The sequence below is a fragment of the Leptonychotes weddellii genome, chromosome 3, assembly GCF_054177405.1.
Source record: "Leptonychotes weddellii isolate Sample4059 chromosome 3, ASM5417740v2, whole genome shotgun sequence".
Lineage (NCBI taxonomy): Eukaryota > Metazoa > Chordata > Mammalia > Carnivora > Phocidae > Leptonychotes > Leptonychotes weddellii.
In genome coordinates, this window is record NC_138371.1 from 30,043,245 (window position 1) to 30,064,225 (window position 20,981).

The window sequence follows — 20,981 nt, forward strand, 5'->3', positions numbered from 1 at the left end:
CTGACCTTTTAAGAAGATGACTTTTATTTTTAAAATATCAAGAATATATACATATCATAAAGACCAGACCTCAGCAACACAATTTCCAGTATTTATAAAATGCTTTATAGATACTGTTAACACTTATTTCAGTGTATTTTAGGCTACATAAAGAAAACGAAAAAATCAATTTCCTTTTCCTTCACTTCAAAACACTGATCTCTCGTCAACAGCTTTGGCAGCTGGAAATACATGACTTGCTCGGTGGTGTGGCATTGAGATGTATTTGATTAATTTTTTTAAAGGGAAAAGAGATCTTTTACTAAATAAAATACACTGTGGTAGACAAAATCTTCCAAGGCATGGAATGGAAGGACTCAAGACAAATACAAAAAAGAAGTCCTTGGTAGTGAATTAACTGCAAACAACTGTTTCAAACATATGTATAAATTTCTACTGAAAAAAAATCTGTAAAAGCCTCTTTAAAATCTCACATAAAAATGAGTAGGGAAAATTCTATTTCATGATAGCAAAAAAGCCATAGGCAGAAAAAATACTCCATAAACTCTGAAATAGAAAGGCTGAATTCTGAATTAAATATCAGACTTTTAATTAACTCTGTGCCAATAATAATAGAAAGTAAAACTAAAGAATGCCATTTCTTTTCTCCATTTTAAAATACTTCAAAATAAGTCAACGTGAGTTTCTCATCTTAACATATAACCATTCAAATGTGGCTTTTTCTTAAGACTAAACCAATAGATCTTGTTAGAGAAGCCACTTTCATCAAGCCTAGTGTAGCTATGTCAGTCTTCTTATCAATCAATCAATTCATTAATTACTTTAACAAACTATCAAACAACTTGGAAATACAGAAGAATAAGCAGAAAGTATAGGAACATAATGTAATAGTCTGAGGACTTGTGGATATACTAGGATTGAAAGGTAATCAAATTAATTGGCAAGAGTATGAGAAAATTTAAATAATTTTTAAAAATTAGTTGACTTTATACTACTTAGTAAATGATTAAGGGAATAATTGGAAAGTGAAGTTGACACTAAAAAAAGGTCCAATGATACACATACTAGGGTGACTGCATTCCTGAAATGCCACTTCTCCTTACTATTTTAATAAATGCCATAGTAGACTTGAGGGTATACATGAAATTGGGAGTAAAACTGTAAAGGTGGCAAAGAATATCTGGAAAATACTTCTCTCCTCCTTCTTTTGCCTCCACTTCTTATGTTCATACCCTAATTCCGAAGCCCTTAGTTTTCTCCTTCTACCAACACTCCCCATTACTGATCAAATTTGCAAAGACACAAACCATTGAACACAACCAGAAAACAAAAGAAAAATTAACTTGTGCTCTTTTTGAAATTTGAGAAAATGCTGGGTATCAGGTAATAAACAAAGATGATCAAACTAATTAAGGGATCACAAAAGTTAAAAGAAAATGGGATCTTTTTCTTTCAAGCACAAGAAAGTATCTTTCAAACTCTTAGCTTTACTATGTGCAACTGAATTTTTCTAATATAAATGCCACTCTCTGGTATAGAACAAGACCTACCCAGAAAGTTGAGTCTTGATCTGCATTTGTGCTATTTCTGAAAATTAAATATTTTTATTTTTTAAGTTCTTGAACATTGACATGCATATCTCAAGCACTGAAACATCTCCTCCATACTCCTAGGCCCCATCAATTCACACTCCACCATACACATACACTCATATATATACAAGTAAGGACACTCTGTACTTTCTTCTGTATTCTTTCAGAATTTCTTTATGTGTGTAGAAGCAAATTTGAATATATGGTATTTCCACTCTTCCCCCCAACCCCTGACAGTTGGCAATCCTTAACAATATATGGTGGAGATCTTTCTATAAATTAGTCCAGAGAAGGCATTTAATTCTTGTTTAAAGCTTCAAACTATTCCATTATACGGTTGTACCAAAATCTTTTAACCTGTCCTGTATCGGTTCACATTTAGACTTCTACTATCTTGCTATAACAAACAATGCTACAATGAATGCCTTTGTTTACAATCATTTCAAAAATATATGTGTATATCTGTAGGATAAATTCTCAGAAATGGAACTACTGGGTTTGGAATTTAGATATCCTAACTCCTAAGGAGCATTATATTTAAAAAAGAAAATTAAGAATGCAACAGAGTTCCAATACCTTCTGGATGCAAACTCTGGGTTTTTCATTCTATTAAATGGATTTAGGAACAGAAATATAATATGGAGTTCAATACTTTAAAACAGTTGTTACTCACAAAACATATAAATGAACAAGAATGATCACAAGTACATCATCAACCAAAGGCCTGGGAGATCTCTGTGATTATCTGTAATATCTGTTCCACCCAGTCTGTAATCACATGGATTGTGATTCTGTGAAATTACCAAACAATTTTAACACCCTGCAAACCACATCCTTACCATGCACTCACTGTGTCTTAGCTAATTATTTATTACCATGGCATGATTTTTTAAAAATGATTATCCATTTAGATATCCATTAGAACACAACTGTTTGAATGTCCTGGGTTTAGATTTTCAAATAAATACTTGTGCAGGTGAGTTAACTCAGGATATGATATATGATAGGATATGCCAGTAGAACAGTCTTAAAAGTTGATTTATTGCCTAGAAGAAGTTATATAAACAAAAGTTTTTGAGAAATGTTGCTAAGAGATTTTGAAGCTGCCAAGAATTTTCTGAAGATCTCATGCGTCTGCCCCTAGGAGTAGACGCCCATGCTGAAACACAGGCATAGGGGTGAGCAACTGAAGAGGTAGGAAAAAGGGAAGTCTGTGACAATATCCTGAGGATGTCTGTATATGTGCTTAATCAGTACAGTCCAGAGACTAGAGGCACTAAAATACGCCTGAACGAAGGCACTAGGGAGCAGGTGGCAAAGAAAGATCAGCGAACTGAAGGGCAATGGCACTGCTGGACTGTGACTGCTTCTTCAGAAACACATATTGAGAGAGAAACAAAAGATTCTGCTGGAGTAGAAACACCTTCTACCATTCATTTCTTTCCCTGGTCCACTCACTGCACCTCTCTGTGAACCCCATTCTCCCAGGAAGTTACACTGTGTAGCTAAGAAAAAATGTGATATATATATAGTGATATCTATTGTGATATTATAATAATGTAATAATTATAATAATGTGGCAGATAGATAAGACTTGCCCCCTTAACATTCACTCTACCTTCATTCTAGTATGCCTTCCTGAAATGCAGAGGCTAGAAAGTGAAAAGCCCTACATTTCCTAGACTCTCCTGCAGCTAGGATTTCAGATTTAATGTAGCTTCAGCCAACTGAATGCACTTACAAAAGATGTGGAAGTGAAAATGGACCTGTTCTTTTGTTTCTAAAAGCAAACATGGCTGGTGGAAACTTAATTTTTCTGTGGCTGTGTATCAGTTTCCTTTGGGTGCTGTAACAAATTTATCACAACCTTGGTGACTTAAAACAATTACTTTCAAATGGTTCAACAATAGCAACAACAACAAAAACAGGTAGCCATCCATCCATCCATCCATCCATCCATCCATCCATCCATCCATCCAGAAAGGAGGAGGAAACGGAGAATGCAAAATTGAAAAATGTTAATAATTATTGAATCTACGTGGAAATACAAGATTTTTTTCTTTATATACAGAAATTTTCATATGAAGTAGGAATTTTAAAAAAAAGGAATTGTGCTCACTACTGTCAAAAACTTAGAAGTGAAAAGAAAATAATAATTGAACATTGAGGGGAAAGAATAAAAGCTGCCAAAAGTCAAAACATTACTTTTTACTGGATGCTCCATCTCAAATATCATATTCAGAGGTTTTAATATGTAACTATAAATATTTAACTATGTATGTATTATCTATTGTTACATAACAAACTATCCTAAACTTATTGACTTAATACAGATTTATTATCTCAGTTTCTGTGTGTCTCAGGAATCCAGGCCCTGCTTAACTGTGTGCTCTGCTTCAGGATTTTTCACAAGGCTGCAGTCAAGGTTTAGGTCAATGCCAAAGTTATTTCACCATTTAAGTGGGGAAGTATCTGAGCTCACTCAGTGACTGTTAGTAGGACTCAGTTCCCTACAGGTTGTTGGGCTGTGGGTTTTTTTTTTTTTTTAAAGATTTTATTTATTTATTTGAGAGAGAGAGAATGAGAGACAGAGAGCACGAGAGGGAGGAGGGTCAGAGGGGGAAGCAGACACCCCGCCGAGCAGGGAGCCCGATGCGGGACTCGATCCCGGCACTCCGGGATCATGACCTGAGCCGAAGGCAGTCGCTTAACCAACTGAGCCACCCAGGCGCCCTGGGCTGTGGGTTTTAGTTCCCTTCTGGCTGTTGGCAGAAAGCAGACCTCAATTCATTGACAAGCAGCCCTCTTCATGACAGCAAGCACACAAGAAGAGCCAGAGAGGGAATACCAGTTAAGATGTAAGTTACAGTCTTTTAAAAGCCTAATTACAAAAGTGATATTCTATCATCTTCGCCATATTCTTTTTGTTAGAATCAAGTCACTAAGTCTTGCCTACATTCAGGGAGACAGGATTATACCAGGAGGCAGGGATCACTGGGTGCCATGTCAGAAGCTGCCTACCACAATATACGGTATCCTTCACTTTTTGAAAGTTCGAGTTACATCACTTTGTTTTTATGAAACACATCAGTACCTGTTTTACTAGCCAAATTAAATCTGAAGGGGATTTTTGTTTTATAAAAAATGGCAAAAAGTGAAAATAGCATTCAGCATTTTCCATTACAGAGATAGCACACAACCTGAGCAGTGAGAATTGACACCTCCAAAAGTTCCTTCCCCAGGAAATACACTCAGCATCTCAACATCAAGCTCCCATAGCTGTGACTGTGTTTGTGAGCATCTGTTCTTTATCTCAATTTATTCTGTGCATCCATTAACAAGATGTGTCCTAAGATACTAGAAAAGCCTAAGAGATATTGTTCTTTGGGTCTTGGAATGCTCAAATTTTCCATATAAATTAATGGTTCTTTGCTTTACAACATTTCAGATTACAAAAGTTTCATAGGAACACTCTACTTTCAGAAAGTGTGAAAACCTGTATATACATTTGATTCTCATTATCTACAGTAGTTATGTTATATAAAGTCATTGTAAACACTGAATTAGCAAATACTAAACCAATGTTCCTACAGGAAATACAGGGTTAGGTTCCTGTCAGCCTCCAGTCAAACCATATTCACCAATCTCATTAATACATAACCTTCTCTTTTATGTGTTTCTGTTTAAAGATGTTTTATTTGATATACTGTATGTTGCTGATTCATTAACACTGAACTCACAGCTGATAGCACTATAACTCATGCCTGAAAGAAGCTTACCTAACACATGTATTTTCTCTGTAAGTCACTCACAGCCTTCTTGTGCTTAGAAACACTAGACATCACTTCAGCCCTATACTTGGAGGCCATTTTAAATTGAAAAATCACCAACAAAAATGCAAAAAAATGTGGCATTAAATAGACTGAAAAGGACACTTGTTTACAGTATGAACGCTGAAGTAAGAAGGTAAGAGCGTGTCCATGATCAACCTCAGCTGGGAACAGGCATGTCAGGCAACTCAAATTTTTTGTTATTATGTACGTGTCTTTGAATGACCAAGAAAAACTCTGAGTACTGACTTTGGAGTTACAAATAATTTTTTAGCAAGTGAGACATGGAATCCAGGAATAATGAAGATTGACTATATTTTTATTCATTGCTAAAAACCTTGAAAAGTGTACACTTGCAAAAAATAAAAGAATAATTCACTGTTTCAGGAATAACTTCTTACAGCTTTTTTTTAGTGGGGGATGGGGTTAATGGAAGATGCAGAAAATATTATCTTTGTTCTGTTTCTCAACTAGAGGGACACAGGAACTCGAATACACTTCACGAGAAACTCAGTAACAATTCTTTCTTCAAATAAAAAAAGATCACAGAATGTAGGCTCTCATATAATAAATAAAAATGAACAGAAAAATGTCCTTAATGGTAAAAAGAAAACTAAATGAGGAATGATGTTTGTAACAGTTGGTTTTTAGAAAGACCTAAGGACAGTTCTCTCCTAATTATAACTATTATTTATTAAATGTTTAGTATATGCTAGGCACTTTACATGCACTATCTTGTTTAACCTATACAACAGTCATATAAAATAGATAGTATTGATTAACATAAGAATAAAAAAAAATAAAATAAAATAAAATACAAAAAAAATAAAATAAAATAAAAAAATAAAATAGATAGTATTACTTTGTATGTGAGGTACTTAATATACAAAGAGGCTAAGTAACCTGTTCAAGGATATGTTTAGCAAGTAGAACAGGAAGATTTGTAACCCATGCACTAATAAGACTGAGGGCCAACACTGTTTTTTGTTTTTAAAGATTTTATTTATTTATTTATTTATTTAAGAGAGACAGAAAGAGAACACAAATGGGGGGGGGCAGAGGGAGAAGCAGACTCCCCGCTGAGAGGGAAGCCCAATACGAAGCTTGATCCCAGGACCCTGGGATCAGGACCTGAGCCAAAGGCAGACACTCAATGACAGAGCCACCCAGGTGCCCCGGAGAGCCAATGCTCTTAATCATTATGCCAAATACCTCCCAAAGAATCAAGTGAATATTTTCAGAAACATTACACTTCCCTCCCTTAGATGATCCTATTTTTTTAGCAGCTGATTAGGCTAATTTCATACTATGCCTAGAATATAATGTACTTTTTTTAAAGAAACAATTTGAAAAGAGCTTATAACAGTATTTAAGTTGTCAGTGCATTTCCAATCAAAGTTGTATCTGTTCAATTACTATTAAACATTACTTATGGGCGCGTGGGTGGCTCAGTTGGTTAAGCAACTGCCTTCGGCTCAGGTCATGATCCTGGAGTCCCAGGATCGAGTCCCACATCGGGCTCCCTGCTCGGCAGGGAGTCTGCTTCTCCCTCTGACCCTCCTCCCTCTCATGCTCTCTATCATTCTCTCTCTCTCTCAATAAATAAAAATCTTTAAAAATTTAAAAAAAATTACTTATAAAAAAGACAAGAAATAACAAGTATTGGCAAGGATGTGGAAAATGGGACCTCTGTGCACTGTTGGTAGAAATGTAAACTGGTATAGCCAACTATGGAAAACAGTATGGAGGTTCCTCAAGAAATTAAAAATAGAACTACTATATTATTCAGCAACTCCACTTTGGATATTTATCTAAAGAAAACAAAACACTAATTCAAAAAGATATATGCACCCAATGTTCACTGCAGCATTATTTACAATAGTGAGGATTTGGAAACAACCTAAGGGTCCATCAATGGATGAGTGAGTGAGTGTGTGTGTGTGTGTGTGTGTTTAGGAATACTATTCAGCCATAAAAAAGGGGGGAAGAAATCTTGCCATTTACAACAACACGGACGAACTCAAGGGCATTATGCTAAGTGAAATAAGTCAGAAAGAGAGAGATAAGTACCATATAATTTCACTTACACGTGGAATGTGAAAAAACAACAACAAAAAAAACCCAAGTTCATAGATACAGAGAATAGATTGCTGCTAGCCAGAGGAGAAGGGTGGGTCAAAGGGGTGAGGGGGGGTCAAAAGGTACAAACTTCCAGTTATAAAATAAGTCATGGGGATAAAATGTACAGCATGGTGACTACAGTTAACAATACTATATGGACAAACTGAGAGTTCTATACGGGAGGCGGTGGGGGGATGGGTTAGCTTGGTGATGGGTATTAAAGACGGTATGTACTGAATGGAGCACTGGGTGTTATATGCAAACAATGAATCATGGAACACTACATCAAAAACTAATGATGTAATGTATGGTGATTAATATAACATAATAAAATTAAAAATTAAAAATTAAAAAATAAAAAAACAATACTATATTGAATATTCGAAAGCTGTTGAGAGTAAATCTTGAAAGTTCTCATCATAAGAACAAAAAATTTGGGGCGCCTGGGTGGCTCAGTTGGTTAAGCGACTGCCTTCAGCTCAGGTCATGATCCCAGGGTTCTGGGATTGAGCCCCGCATCAGGCTCCCTGCTCAGCCGGAAGCCTGCTTCTTCCTCTCCTACTCCCCCTGCTTGTGTTCCCTCTCACGCTGTCTCTCTCTCTCTCCCTGTCAATTAAATAAAATAAATAAAATCTTAAAAAAAGAAAAAAAAATTTTGTGATTATGCACTATGACAGATTTTAACTAGACTTACTGTAGTGATCATTTTGCAATACATACAAATAGCAACTCATCATACTGAACACCTGAAAGCAATATAATGTTACAGGTCAATTATACCTCAATTAAAAAAAACAACATACTGTTATAAAGACGGTTGCTATTCAAATCACAGCTAGTTTCATCTTGGTTTTGAATGTACTTGAAGTATCTTCATGTACCTATGACTCTACTTTTTTTAAAAAAAGATTTTGTTTATTTGAGAGAGAGAGACAGAGAGCATGAGAGAGAGAGGACGAGGCGGGGGGAGCAGAGGGAGAGGAAGAAGCAGACTCCCCACCGAGCAGGGAGCCCGACTTGGGGCTTGATCCCAGAACCCTGAAACCACTAAATCTATATTAGATGGATAATCAGTTTTTCTATATGAACATATGCAGAAAATTCTCAGTAATCAGAGAGAGACTACAGGAAATGAGAAACAGCTAAGGCAGGTACAAAGGAGCACACGTGGAACTGGACATAAAGATAAGAAAAATTATAGATATTAAGTAAAAACATGAAAATTATTTCTTGCTTCTACATCCAAAATTGTCCAGTATTTGAGAAGACATTTATTTTTAAATATCAGTCAATTCCACCATAAATGCTTGGGTCTTACATTTTACAGACCAAAAGCTTCCACTAAGTTTGTCAGTAAAGCCAGGTTAGTAAACAGGTTTTGCTTTGTTCATCAGGACAATCAAGTAATATAAATTTTAAAAATACCAACATGAAGAGGGATTACTTTTTTTGAGAGACTAGGGACAAAATATGTAGATATAGATTAGGATTGATATTCAATAGGGCAGAGGTAGCAAAATTTTAGAATGAAAACTGTCTGACCAACACCACAGAACATGTGCAAATAAAACCTTGTTACTATTGCATTAAAGAATATTTTCTAAAGGATACATACTTTACTTCTCTTGCACCACCCCTTCTCCACTAATATTTTTAATAAGTGTAAAAAACAACATACTTTGTCTCTTGCTAAAATGCTTCATCAAGTACTAAGCAAAAACATCCAGCCATCCTTATTTCTCCTTTTGTGTCTATTCAATCACTTTAATGCTGTCAAAGAAGCAGTAAAAACTGAAAAACCATTATAAATTCACAACAGCTAAAAACCTATCTGTGGCCCCCATATGTCAGTTTCTTTGAATGTAGGCTTTCTTTTCTATTTTCTAGCTTGGTGTGAGATAAAGACATTTGCTGCCAGACACTGAAGTTAGAATTTCTAATCTTAACAGCACAGCATAAATTAGAATGTGATTTTTTTTTTTAGAATGTGATTTCTTAAACTTAGCTTTATTCAGTCTTTGTTTCTCAACAATTTGATCCAACAATCAACTTAATGAATGATGTAAGTTAAAGAAAATAAAAGCATTCTACATTTTTATGCTGATTTTCACCCAAGAACCTCCAACACCAAATACAATGACTTAGGTCTATTTAATTTTTTAGAAAATGACAAATTTTTGTCTGCTTTTCTACTAACTTAATCACTTTGTTTACTTTATAGTTAGGAAGGTTAATTATACTAATTCCAGAAACTTTAACAAGAAACTATTCTAAAATAAGTATTCAAACCTTGCAATAATTATACATCTCTTTCAAACTCTGGGAATTTATAAACACATAAGCATGAATTAAGGGTATAAACTCATTTACTTAAAGACTGATTTTCTTTTTAAACAAATGGGTACTGCAAAGTCTCTTATGGTTCAAAGAGACTCAGAATAATATAGTTCACTTTCCTAAAGTGTCAGACTTCTGGTTTTAGGTGGTAGATGGACATGTGTTAATGAGTTAGTTTTCTTTCTTTTGTCTAATTACAAAAGAAGAAAACCTCAACTTGGTGACAGTGAATCTCTATTATCAATATTTGTTATTTTCTTTTAACACAGAGAAAGTAAGCTTCAAGTTTCAGACAATTTGGCAAGCAGCAATATCTAGTTAGCTAATATATATATGGCTTAGTTTTCATTTTATTTATTTTTAAATAAATAATTTTTAAAGTTACCCCCACTTATGACATTGGCTTTCCATTTACAGTAGTGATGAAAAGTTTCCCTTTAAAGAACATATAATTTTAATGAGATAATTTGAAAAAAATATTAAATAAGTAATATGTCATGTGAATATAGAAAACATTTTATGGTACTCAGTGGTACAACAGATATGGTGAAAGAATCATGAAGAGTCCTTAAATTTTAGGAAATGTGATCAAATATTTTCAAAATAATCTTTTCTTTCCTCCTTCCAAATGAATGAACATATATAAACTGGCCCCCTGTTTGAGTATAAGAGTAATGATTAATAACAACTGATTATAGAGAGTAATGGTTAAAACCAATAGAAAGTAATAGTTAATTACACATACTATGGAGCCCAAACACCTACATTTGAATCTTGACTCTACCACTTATTAGCTGTGTGACTTGGTAAAAAATTATGTATCTGTGCCTCAGTGTTCTCAATGTAAAATAAGAATAGAACAGTAATCATTTCATGTGTTTCTGTAAGGGTTAACTGTAAAGGTTTAATGCATAGACAGCAATTAGAACAATGTCTGACACGTCGTGAATATTTTAAAAAATGTTATTTAGCTAGTTTTGATTTCACTATGTGTTAAATGCCCAAATTCCCTTTATATTTTTATTGTAAGGAGACTGCTGAGTCTAATAAGTTTATAATCCTGATGAAATGAATTAAAATTTCATTACTATATTTATCCCATCTGGAATAAGTATTTTATGAGGCAAAACTCATTAAATATCTAGCACTAATATCTGAAGGGAAATAGAGGTAAGGACACCATATGTTGATGGGGGAAGAAAGGACAGTTCCTATAAAAGTTAACATATCATACTGGGTACAACAGAAGGAGAATCTAAGAAAAAAATAAAGGGACTCAGAAAATCATTGGTCATCTGTAGTCCGAACAGAACTTTAACTTTTATGGCATTTAACAATGCTCACATACCTTTTTCTAAAATTAGTAAGAAACTGCTGATACTTATTTTAAAACAGACATTTCATTTATGTTTCAACAAAACATAAATCAGTGGACTTCTCATTAAACTAAATTTTTTAGCAAAACAGCCAGAAGTCTGCAGAGATTTCATTAATTTGTGTCATATCTCATTGCCTCCAAAAAACTATGTAAGGCAGTTTTATAAGACTACACAAAATCTGTAATCTGTAAAAAAAAAATTTAAGAACTAGAGGTAAATGGAATAACCCTTCTTCACTCCCCTAACTCCACATCAAAGTAATTTTTAAATAATTATAATGTAAGACTCTGTGGCTCAGCAAAATGAAAGATATTCACTTATGGTCATGGATTGGTCTATCATATTTTCCCTGACAACTCCTCCCACATTATTCTTAAAAGATTCACTGCTATCATATGCTTTAGTTTCTATCACTAACTACCTCATGGTCTTCAGCTTCAACTGAGGTTGATTACAAACAAAACAAAACAAAAACAACAACAAAAAACAAGCTTTTCCTGAGGAAAGAGAGCTATATTTTGTTATTCTCAGTCATCCATATATTTCTTCATTGTCACTGGTCTAACCCTACTCAATGTATGAGGTATAGTGGTAAGAAGGCAGGTAAAAGTGGTCCTAGATATTGTGTAAAAGCATACTTGATGAGAAAGATATAATTCCAGTAACAGCAATGAATAGTTTGATGTCAGGAAGTAAACTGTTCAGCTGAAAACAATCGAGAGAGAAATGAATAGGCTAAAGAGAACATTAAGTACCTTCTGCTGTTTCCCTAGAACATAACCTTTAAAAAAGCCATAACCTACCTGTGCATCATTTTCTTTACCAGTATTAAAATATGCTAAATTGTACTTTTTGAGTAAGGGTCTCTGAAAATTAGATCATGTAACAGCATCTACTTAGGGAAACTTTTCTAAATTCCTGCATTATTTCAAAAATTAAAATTTGATGCTTCTTTTTTAGGAGTGGAAAGGAGAATGGGAACAATTACGGCTTTTTTATACTTTACCATAATGAATCTAAAATAAGGGAGTTAATAATTGTTCTGTTTTTGTCTGTACTTACTGTCCCATGAACTATTTGTCCCTTTAATTAAAAGTAACAACCAGCTTTCAATAAATACCTGTCTATTACTGAGTGAATCCAATGATCTCAACTTTTGCCAGATTACAAATGACAACAAATCCTATTCCCTTCAAGTATTTGAAAACATTTCAGAATTTATACATTAGCATATATCCTTTTATTAAATTATTCATTCAACAAACATTTATTTCACTCCTACCACTACATACCTGACACTGTACTAGTAGTCAATGCAGAGACAAAAGAGCATTAAAAAAGGTCCTTATCACCAAAGACTTTAGAATCTTGTAGAAGAGTGTTGTATGAAAGGAGAGGTTAGCACTACCCTTAACAAGGATATAAGAGGCCCTCAGGCCTAGCAACACACATATTGTTAAGGCATTGCCACCTACTTTGGGCATCTAACATTTTTATGATTTCGCTCATACGTGGAAAATAAAAAACAAAACAAATGAATAAACAAATAAACAAAAGAATCAGACCTACAAATACAGAGAACAAATTGATTGTTGTCAGAGGAAAGGGGGTAGGGAGATGGGCAAAATGGGTTAAGGAGAGTGAGAGATACAGGTTTCCAGTTATGGAAAGATTAAGTCATGGGAATAAAAGGTACGGCATAGGGAATATAGTCAATGACACTGTAATAACGTATGGTGACAGATGGTAGCTACACTTGTGGTGAACACAGCATAATATAAAGAGATATTGAATCACTATATGGTGCAACTAAAAGATAACACTGTGTGTTAACTATACTCTAATAATTTTTTTTTTTTTTTTTAAGAATCCAGGGGCGCCTGGGTGGCTCAGTCATTAAGGGTCTGCCTTCGGCTCAGGTCATGATCCCAGGATGGGATCGAGCCCCGCGTCCGCCTCCCCGCTCCGCAGGAAGCCTGCTTCTCCCACTCCCACTCCCCCTGCTTGTGTTCCCTCTCTCGCAGTGTATCTCTCTGTCAGATAAATAAATAAAATCTTAAAAAAAAAAAAAATCCAGTAGGATTGAGCCTGGGTGGTTCAGTTGGTTACCTGTCTGCCTTCAGCTCAGGTGATAATCCCAGGGTCCTGGAATAGAGCCCCATGTTGGGCTCCCCGCTCAGTGGGGAGTCTGTTTATCCCTCTAACCCTCCCTGGTCTCCTGCTCTCTCACAAGCTCTCTCTGAAATAAATGAAAAATAAAATCTTAAAAGAGAATCTAGTAGAAGAGACAGAGACAATTACAAAATACGTGAAAATTTAGGTATGATGCCTACAACTTATTTGCAAAAGTTCAGAAAAAAATAGTTATCGGCATATGTATATATATGGAGAGGGAGAGTAATAAGGCAAATACAGCAAAATGTTAAAAATTGGTGAATCTGTGGATAAAAGGTATATGGAAGTTTTTGTAAGTTTGAAATAATTTCAAATATAAAAGTTTAAAACATTTTTTTTGTTGGGGGCCAAAACCTGACATTGACTGTCGATACAATAATAGGTAAAAAGTTAAAAAAAAGATAAGCTGCAAGCTAAATCTGTTAGAGAAAGACAACCACTTCAATGACCATTCAACCTGAGTAGCATAGTTACTCAGTAGGACAAAAGGGTTTATTTTTTACTAAACTACCCAAATATTATGGACACAACTTCAAAGAGTTTACAGATGTGCCACACTTTGAAATTATAAAACATTATGCAAATGCAAAGCTTTAATAGCCATTACGAAAACATCATGTGAGGTTTGGAGATACTGTTTCAGTGAACACTGTTCTCAGAAGAATGAGTAATGAACATTTTATTTTTAACACCTTGATTAAGGTATAATTTAGCACTATAAATGAGCATTGAACTTTTAATGAAAGATATTAATGGTCTTTCCTTAGGAAGAGCCAAGGTTCAAAGATTTTTTAAAAAATGTTACAAATGCATGTTAAATTACTATTTAAAATGTAGCTCCTGTCATCCTATGGTATCAAGACAAATTGACAAGGGATGAAATGACTAGATTTCAGACTATTCTAAATCATTTTTCTCAAAGCTAATTAGCTTCATTATTGGAAAAGAATATTACAAATAGACAATGAACATAGGAAATTCAAAACATAAAAAACAAAAAACATGTGAACCTCACTAATAAAAATAATCCAAGGGGCACCTGCGTGGCTCAGTTAAGCGTCCAACTCTTGATTTTGGCTCAGGTCATGATCTCAGGGTCGTGAGATCGAGCCCCGCGTTGTGCTCTGTGCTGAGTGTGGAGCCTACTTAAGATTCTCGCTCTCTCCCTCTGGCTGCTGCCTGCTTGAATTCACCCTCTCTCTCTTGCTCAAAAAAATCCCCCAAAAACAAAAAACAAAACCCAATCCAAATCTTTTTTCAAAATGATCTCAGCAAAGTTTTATTTTAATAATACTAGTGTTGATAAAGACATGATGGAATATGCACTCCAGTATATCACTAACGGGAGAATGAACTGTATCCACCAATGGAAAAGCAATTTGACAATATATGAGGAATTTTAATACTGTTACTACTGGATATAGAAATTATAATTCTGGGAATTATAATTTAATATAATGCTATATATACAAAGATGCCCACTGGAATAAAAAACTAGAAACAGCCTAAATGTCTAAAACCAAGGGAATGGATAAGGAAAATATCTAATCGATAAAATATTATACAACCATTAAAATTGATGACTATGAAACATATACAATAACCTGGAAAATACTTATTCTGCTGAACAAAAAAGTAGGATCTAAAATGAATTTTTATTCCCCCTCCCCTTTATTTTAAGTAAACTCTATCCCCAACATGAGGCTCTAACTCAGGACCTGCAAGATCAAGAGTCGCAGGATCTACCAACTGAGCCAGCCAGGTGGTCCTTAAATGCATTTTTATCACTAATACAACTATACAAAAATTAAAGAGAAAAGACTAGGAAAAAAACATTCAAAATATTAATAATGGTTGTATTTGGATATAGAAATTATTGAAGATTATTTATCTCCTTTTCACTTATCTCATTTTTCTATTTTTCTAATTTAACAAGCAGGTATTCCTTTAATATTTTCATACACATGTAATACACAAATATATTCTCAGGTTAAAGATTCAAATAATTCAAGAATATAAGAATAATACGTAACCTTCCCTCTCAACAGTCACCCCACGCTATCCTACTTCTCCATCTCTGATAAGTGTGCACCATATTTCTAGTAAATTTTAAACATATATAAATGTCTTTGACAAATATTTATGTTAAATATGCAATAAATGGTATTTTTATAATGGAAAATTTTAAAGGAGAAAAAAAAATCACCATCACCAGATTTTCTACTGCTGTATTATTATCCAACCAAGAACAAAAAGTTCTGCTTAATTTTACATATATATATATATATTTTTTTTAAAGATTTTATTTATTTTAGAGAGAGAGCAAGAGCAGGAGGAGGGGCAGAGGGAGAGGGAGAATCTCAAGCAGACTCCGCACTGAGCACAGAGCCCAACATGGAGCTCCATCTCATGACCCTGAGGATCATGACCTGAGCTGAAATCAAGAGTCAGACGCTTAACCAACTGAGCCAACCAGGTACCCCCTTAATGTTAATTTTTTTTTTTTTTTTAATTTGAGAGAGAGAGAATGAGAGACAGAGAGCATGAAAGGGAGGAGGGTCGGAGGGAGAAGCAGACTCCCTGCCGAGCAGGCAGCCCGATTCGGGACTCGATCCCGGGACTCCAGGATCATGATCCGAGCCGAAGGCAGTCGCTTAACCAACTGAGCCACCCAGGCGCCCCCCCTTAATGTTAAATTTTAATTAATTTCTTTAAACTGTAACACTTAAAACTATTTTTATTTTGATCAAGCATCTTATCACTTATCGACTAAATGTCTGACATTCAATATGACTATTTTTCTTGAGATTAATGCAAAAACCAATATTCATCTTGTTTGCTAACTTCAAATTTACTTGCTTTGTTTAGAACAAAATATATAAATTGAGCCAATGCTCCCATATTACAGCACTTTACTTAAAACACTTTCCCTTTTTATTGGGCTAACATTACTTGATTCCTAATTGGCAATACTTCAGCTTTTGGTTCAAAAGATCATAGCAGACCAAAATCTAGGTAACATTCTGAAATGTAGCAATAAAAATATTGAGGAGAACTTATGCACAAATTCACTTCACTTTCATCTAGCTAGATGCACAAGTGAAAATTAGAAATCTTATTTTGTTTGTTTGCTTCTTTGTGGAAAATAAATGTAGCCAATTCAGTATAATTTCTTCATAAAAGCTAATGGCCTTGAGTAGATAAGAAAAAACTTCCCATTGCTTTCAGTTTAGTGTTTCATCAAGAAATCAAAGGAAATAATCCCAAACTGAAGATCTCAGAGTATGAACTAATAAAAGCTGTTGACAGAGAATTCTTGAAATGTGCTATATTTCAAAAAATATATACTTTTAAATTTTTAAATTTTTATTTGGAACTAATTTAAAACTTTCAGAATAGTTGTAAGAATGAGAATAGTACAGGGCGCCTGGGTGGCTCAGTCGTTAAGCGTCTGCCTTCGGCTCAGGTCATGATCCCAGAGTCCTGGGATCAAGTCCCACATCGGGCTCCCTCCTCGGGGGGAAGCCTGCTTCTCCCTCTCCCACTCCCACTGCTTGTGTTCCTGCTCTCGCTATCTCTATTTCTGTCAAATAAATAAATAAAATCTTAAAAAAAATTAAAATTTAAATTAAATTAAAAAGCTCTAACTCTTTAAAAAAAAAAAAGATGAGAATAGTACAAAGAATACCCATACATCTTTACCCAAATTCACTTATTGTTACCATTTTACCCCATTTGCTTGCTTTATCATTCTCTTTTTATTAAGATTTTATTTATTTATTTGAGAAAGAAAGGGAGTGAGAGACAAAGAGAGAGAGAGCACGAGCAGGGGGAGGGAGAGGGAGAAGCCGACTCCCCCCACTGAGCAGGGAGCCCAACATGGGGCTCAATCCCAGGATCCTGAGATCATGACCCAAACTGAAGGCAGACACTTAACTGACTGAGACATGTGCATGCGCACAAACACACATACTTTTTTTGAACCAGTTCATGGAGGTTGATATATATATGTATGCATTTTTGCCCCTATTTCTAAACATTTCTTAGACTACTTCCTAAGAATATGGATATTCTTTTACATAACCACAGTACTGCTATCAGATTCAGTATATTTAATATTGAAATAATTCTTTAATCATCTCTTTTGTCAACTGGTCTAATAATGTCCTTTATCATATTTTTCGCATCCAGCATTAGGAGAGTTAGGTACGGCTTAGTTGTCAAGTTTCTTTAGCTTCCTTTATCTAAATCTTTCCCACAGTCTCTTTGCCTTATAGAACATTGACATTTTTGACAAATCCCCTTCTTATAACAGAGCATTCCTAGTTCATGGTTTGTGTGATGTTCCCTCATGATTAGATTCTGGTATGCATTCTTGGCTGACATACAGTACTCTATTAGTGATACCGTGTCCTTCTCAGGGTATCATGGATGTCCATCTGCCCTTCATTAATGATGTTAATTTTAATCATTTGGTCAAGGTGTTATCCAATATCCTCAACTTATAATTACTAATTTTTCCCTTGCAACATGTGGGAGATACTTCAACGCAAATATCCTGGCTCCATATTGAAAATGCCTTTAGATTTAGGACGTTTTGATTATTCTTGTCTGATCCAATCCTTACCATGATGGCTACAGGATAATTTTCCAACTCCAGCACTCCTACATTTACCAGTTGGCACCTGGCATTCTACTGTAAGCAAGTGCCCTCTCTTCTCCCTTCTCTGCAATCAGCATAGACTCATGAATTCATTTTCCCTCCAATGGCTTACAGTTTGTTACTGTACTTTTTAGCACTCAAATTGTCCCAAATTTAGACAGTAGGAGTTCCTTGAAGCTGGCTCCTATGCCCTTCTGACAAGTTTCCCCCATTTGGGGGCACTTCTTTTCCTTACTTTCTAGTGTTACAAGATACTTCCGGCTCATCTTGCAGCTATCCTGCTCCAGTCTTAGAGTAAGTCATTTTTCCAAGGAGCCCAACTTCCATTCATTGGGGAGTGGTATTAGAGTCTAAATCTGGGTATTACATTTGCTTGCTGCTACTGGGGTGCTACTTATTGCTTCTTATCCTTTTCAACAGATAGAGCTAAGAAATATATATAGGTATGTGTATGTACACTCCATACATATATACAAAAACATACACATACAAATATATACACATATGTACATGGCCACATATCCATGCATGTAACACATACATATGTATATTTTTAAAGTTATAAATCCATACTCATATCTTGAATTATAATCAATTCACACAGGATTCTCTTGTCTTCCCCCATCTATAATTGTATGTGCCTATTTCCTCAGTAAGAGCACTGGCTCCCAAGAGCATTAACACCATTTACTTATTTCTTAATCCTATTACACATCTACAATTGTTTCACAATTGGTTTGTCCATGGTTACTAAAAAACAAACTTAAAAGAGTTCAGTATTTGTATGCAATTCTCCCCCCATCTCTTACATCCCATCTTGCCCAAAATAGTATATATAGTAAAACACTGTGTTTATAAAATCCTTACATTAGTTCTTTCATTCCTTTATGTATACTTCCCACTCCTTTCTCTCCATCCCTTCTAAGTAATCAACTTAATTATTTTCTGGTTTATCCTTTGTTTCTTTTTGTAAAGATAAGCTTTCTGTCTTACACAAAAGATATCAGAGTATATATATGTTTTTTATTCTCCTGACATTATCTCTAGAAATCACTCCATATCAATTCATAGAGATCTTACTCTTTTTTCTTATAGATGTATAGTTAGTACTCCATTACATGTATACACCATAGTATATTTTAACTAATCTCCTATTCCTGAACATTTAGATAGTTTCCAATTTTTTTTTTAAAGGTTTATTTATTCATTTGAGACACAGAGATACAGAGAGAGAGAGAGAAAGAATATGAGCAGGGGGAGAAGCAGAGGGAGGGGGAGAAGCAGGCCTCCCACCGAGCAGGGAGCCCAATGTGGGGCTCGATCCCAGGACCCTGGGATCATGACCTGAGCCCAAGGCAGACGCTTAACCGTCTGAGCCACCCAGGCGCCCCGATAGTTTCCAATGTTTTGCAGTTACAAATAATACTGCAGTGGATAACTCTATGCATATGTTTTTTTTAGATTTTATTGATTGATTGATTGATTGATTTACTGATTTGAGAGAGAGTGAGCAGGGGGAGGGGCAAGGGAGAGGGAGAGAGAGAATCTCAAGCAGACTCCACACTTAGTGTGGAGCCTGATGCAGGACTTGATCTCATGACCCTGAGGATCATGACCAGAGACAAAATCAAGTTGGATGCTTAATTGACTGAGCCAGCCAGGTGCCTCCATATGTATTTTTTTAAGTAAGCTCTATGCCCAAAGTGTGGCTTGAACTCATGACCCTGTGATCAAGAGTTGCATGCTCTTATCAACAATGAACCAGCCAGGCACCCCTATGCGTATGTATATTTGTACTGTTGGAAGTATAGCTTCACAGGGGTTGGAAAGTACCATAATTTGATTCAAACTTATTTGGTACTCTAGTGATACCCTGGAAATCCTGGTGCACCTCTTTTGAATTTCAGGTGTTAGCTAGATGTAGTCTCATGATGTTTGAACTCTCCCTTTCACTCTGCCAAACGTCATGTTATTATATTTTTTAAATTTTGCAAATCTTTGGAGGAAAGAATTAACAAGAAAAAGTAAATTACTTAAACTACTTACTGAGTGGTGTTGTGTCTGGAGGTGGAAAATTCTCAGTAAAGTTGACATTACACAAGTCTGTGCTACAGCAGCAGAAACGGTATGTTCCATTCTGAATTGAGGGAGGGGTAGTAGTTACTACACATTCTTCATAGTGACACTCCTGGGGATCTCCAATGTGAGACCAACATCCTACATATTAATGTAAACAAGTTAGGGTTAATACAATAAATTAAATTAAAAGAGAAACAACAAACTAAGAAATAACTACAATCAATGTGACAGAGTAAGTACATAATACATATGAGTTATAAACCACTCCTGCAAATGAATAGGAGACACACATTTTTTAAATAACAAAAAAATGGCAGAGTATTAACAAGCATTTAACAGGGAGAAAAGCCACCAATAAATGTTTAACCTCTTCATTAATCTAAGAATTATTATTAAAGCAACAGTAAGATTTCATTTTTGTCTATATCTATTAAATTGTTCTAGGTTTAAAAAGATAATATACAATCATAACAAGATTTCAGTAACTCCCATATACTGCTGGGGGAATGTAAATGTATATAGCATTTCTAGAAAGCCATATGGCAATTTTCAAAAGAGCCTTTAAAATATTCATGCTTTATAATCTAATAGTTCTTTCAGCAATCTATTCCAAAGAAATAATCAGATACAATCAAAGATTTATGCTGAGTGAAGTAAGTCAATCAGAGAAAGACATGTATCATATGATCTCACTGATATGAGAAATTCTTAATCTCAGGAAACAAACTGAGGGTTGCTGGAATGGTTGGGGGTGGGAGGGATGGGTGGCTGGGTGATAGACATTGGGGAGGGTATGTGCTATGGT

The 20,981-nt window shown here is 35.0% G+C and overlaps 1 protein-coding gene, 1 long non-coding RNA gene and 1 pseudogene across 2 annotated transcripts in view; 2 read left to right on the plus strand and 1 right to left on the minus strand.

Annotated features, from left to right (window-relative positions):
• Positions 1 to 20,981, plus strand: part of LOC145720742 (uncharacterized) — a 440,998-nt gene that overhangs the window by 251,439 nt on the left and 168,578 nt on the right. The gene's annotated exons all lie outside the window — the stretch shown is intronic.
• BMPR2 (bone morphogenetic protein receptor type 2) overlaps positions 1 to 20,981 on the minus strand; it is a 197,208-nt gene that overhangs the window by 58,960 nt on the left and 117,267 nt on the right. Inside the window, exon 3 of the mRNA XM_081815269.1 lies at positions 20,144 to 20,314. Within this exon, the coding sequence (XP_081671395.1) occupies positions 20,144 to 20,314 (171 nt within the window). The remainder of the gene's footprint in view (positions 1 to 20,143; positions 20,315 to 20,981) is intronic.
• On the plus strand, positions 12,638 to 12,756 carry LOC115941369 (U6atac minor spliceosomal RNA; annotated as a pseudogene).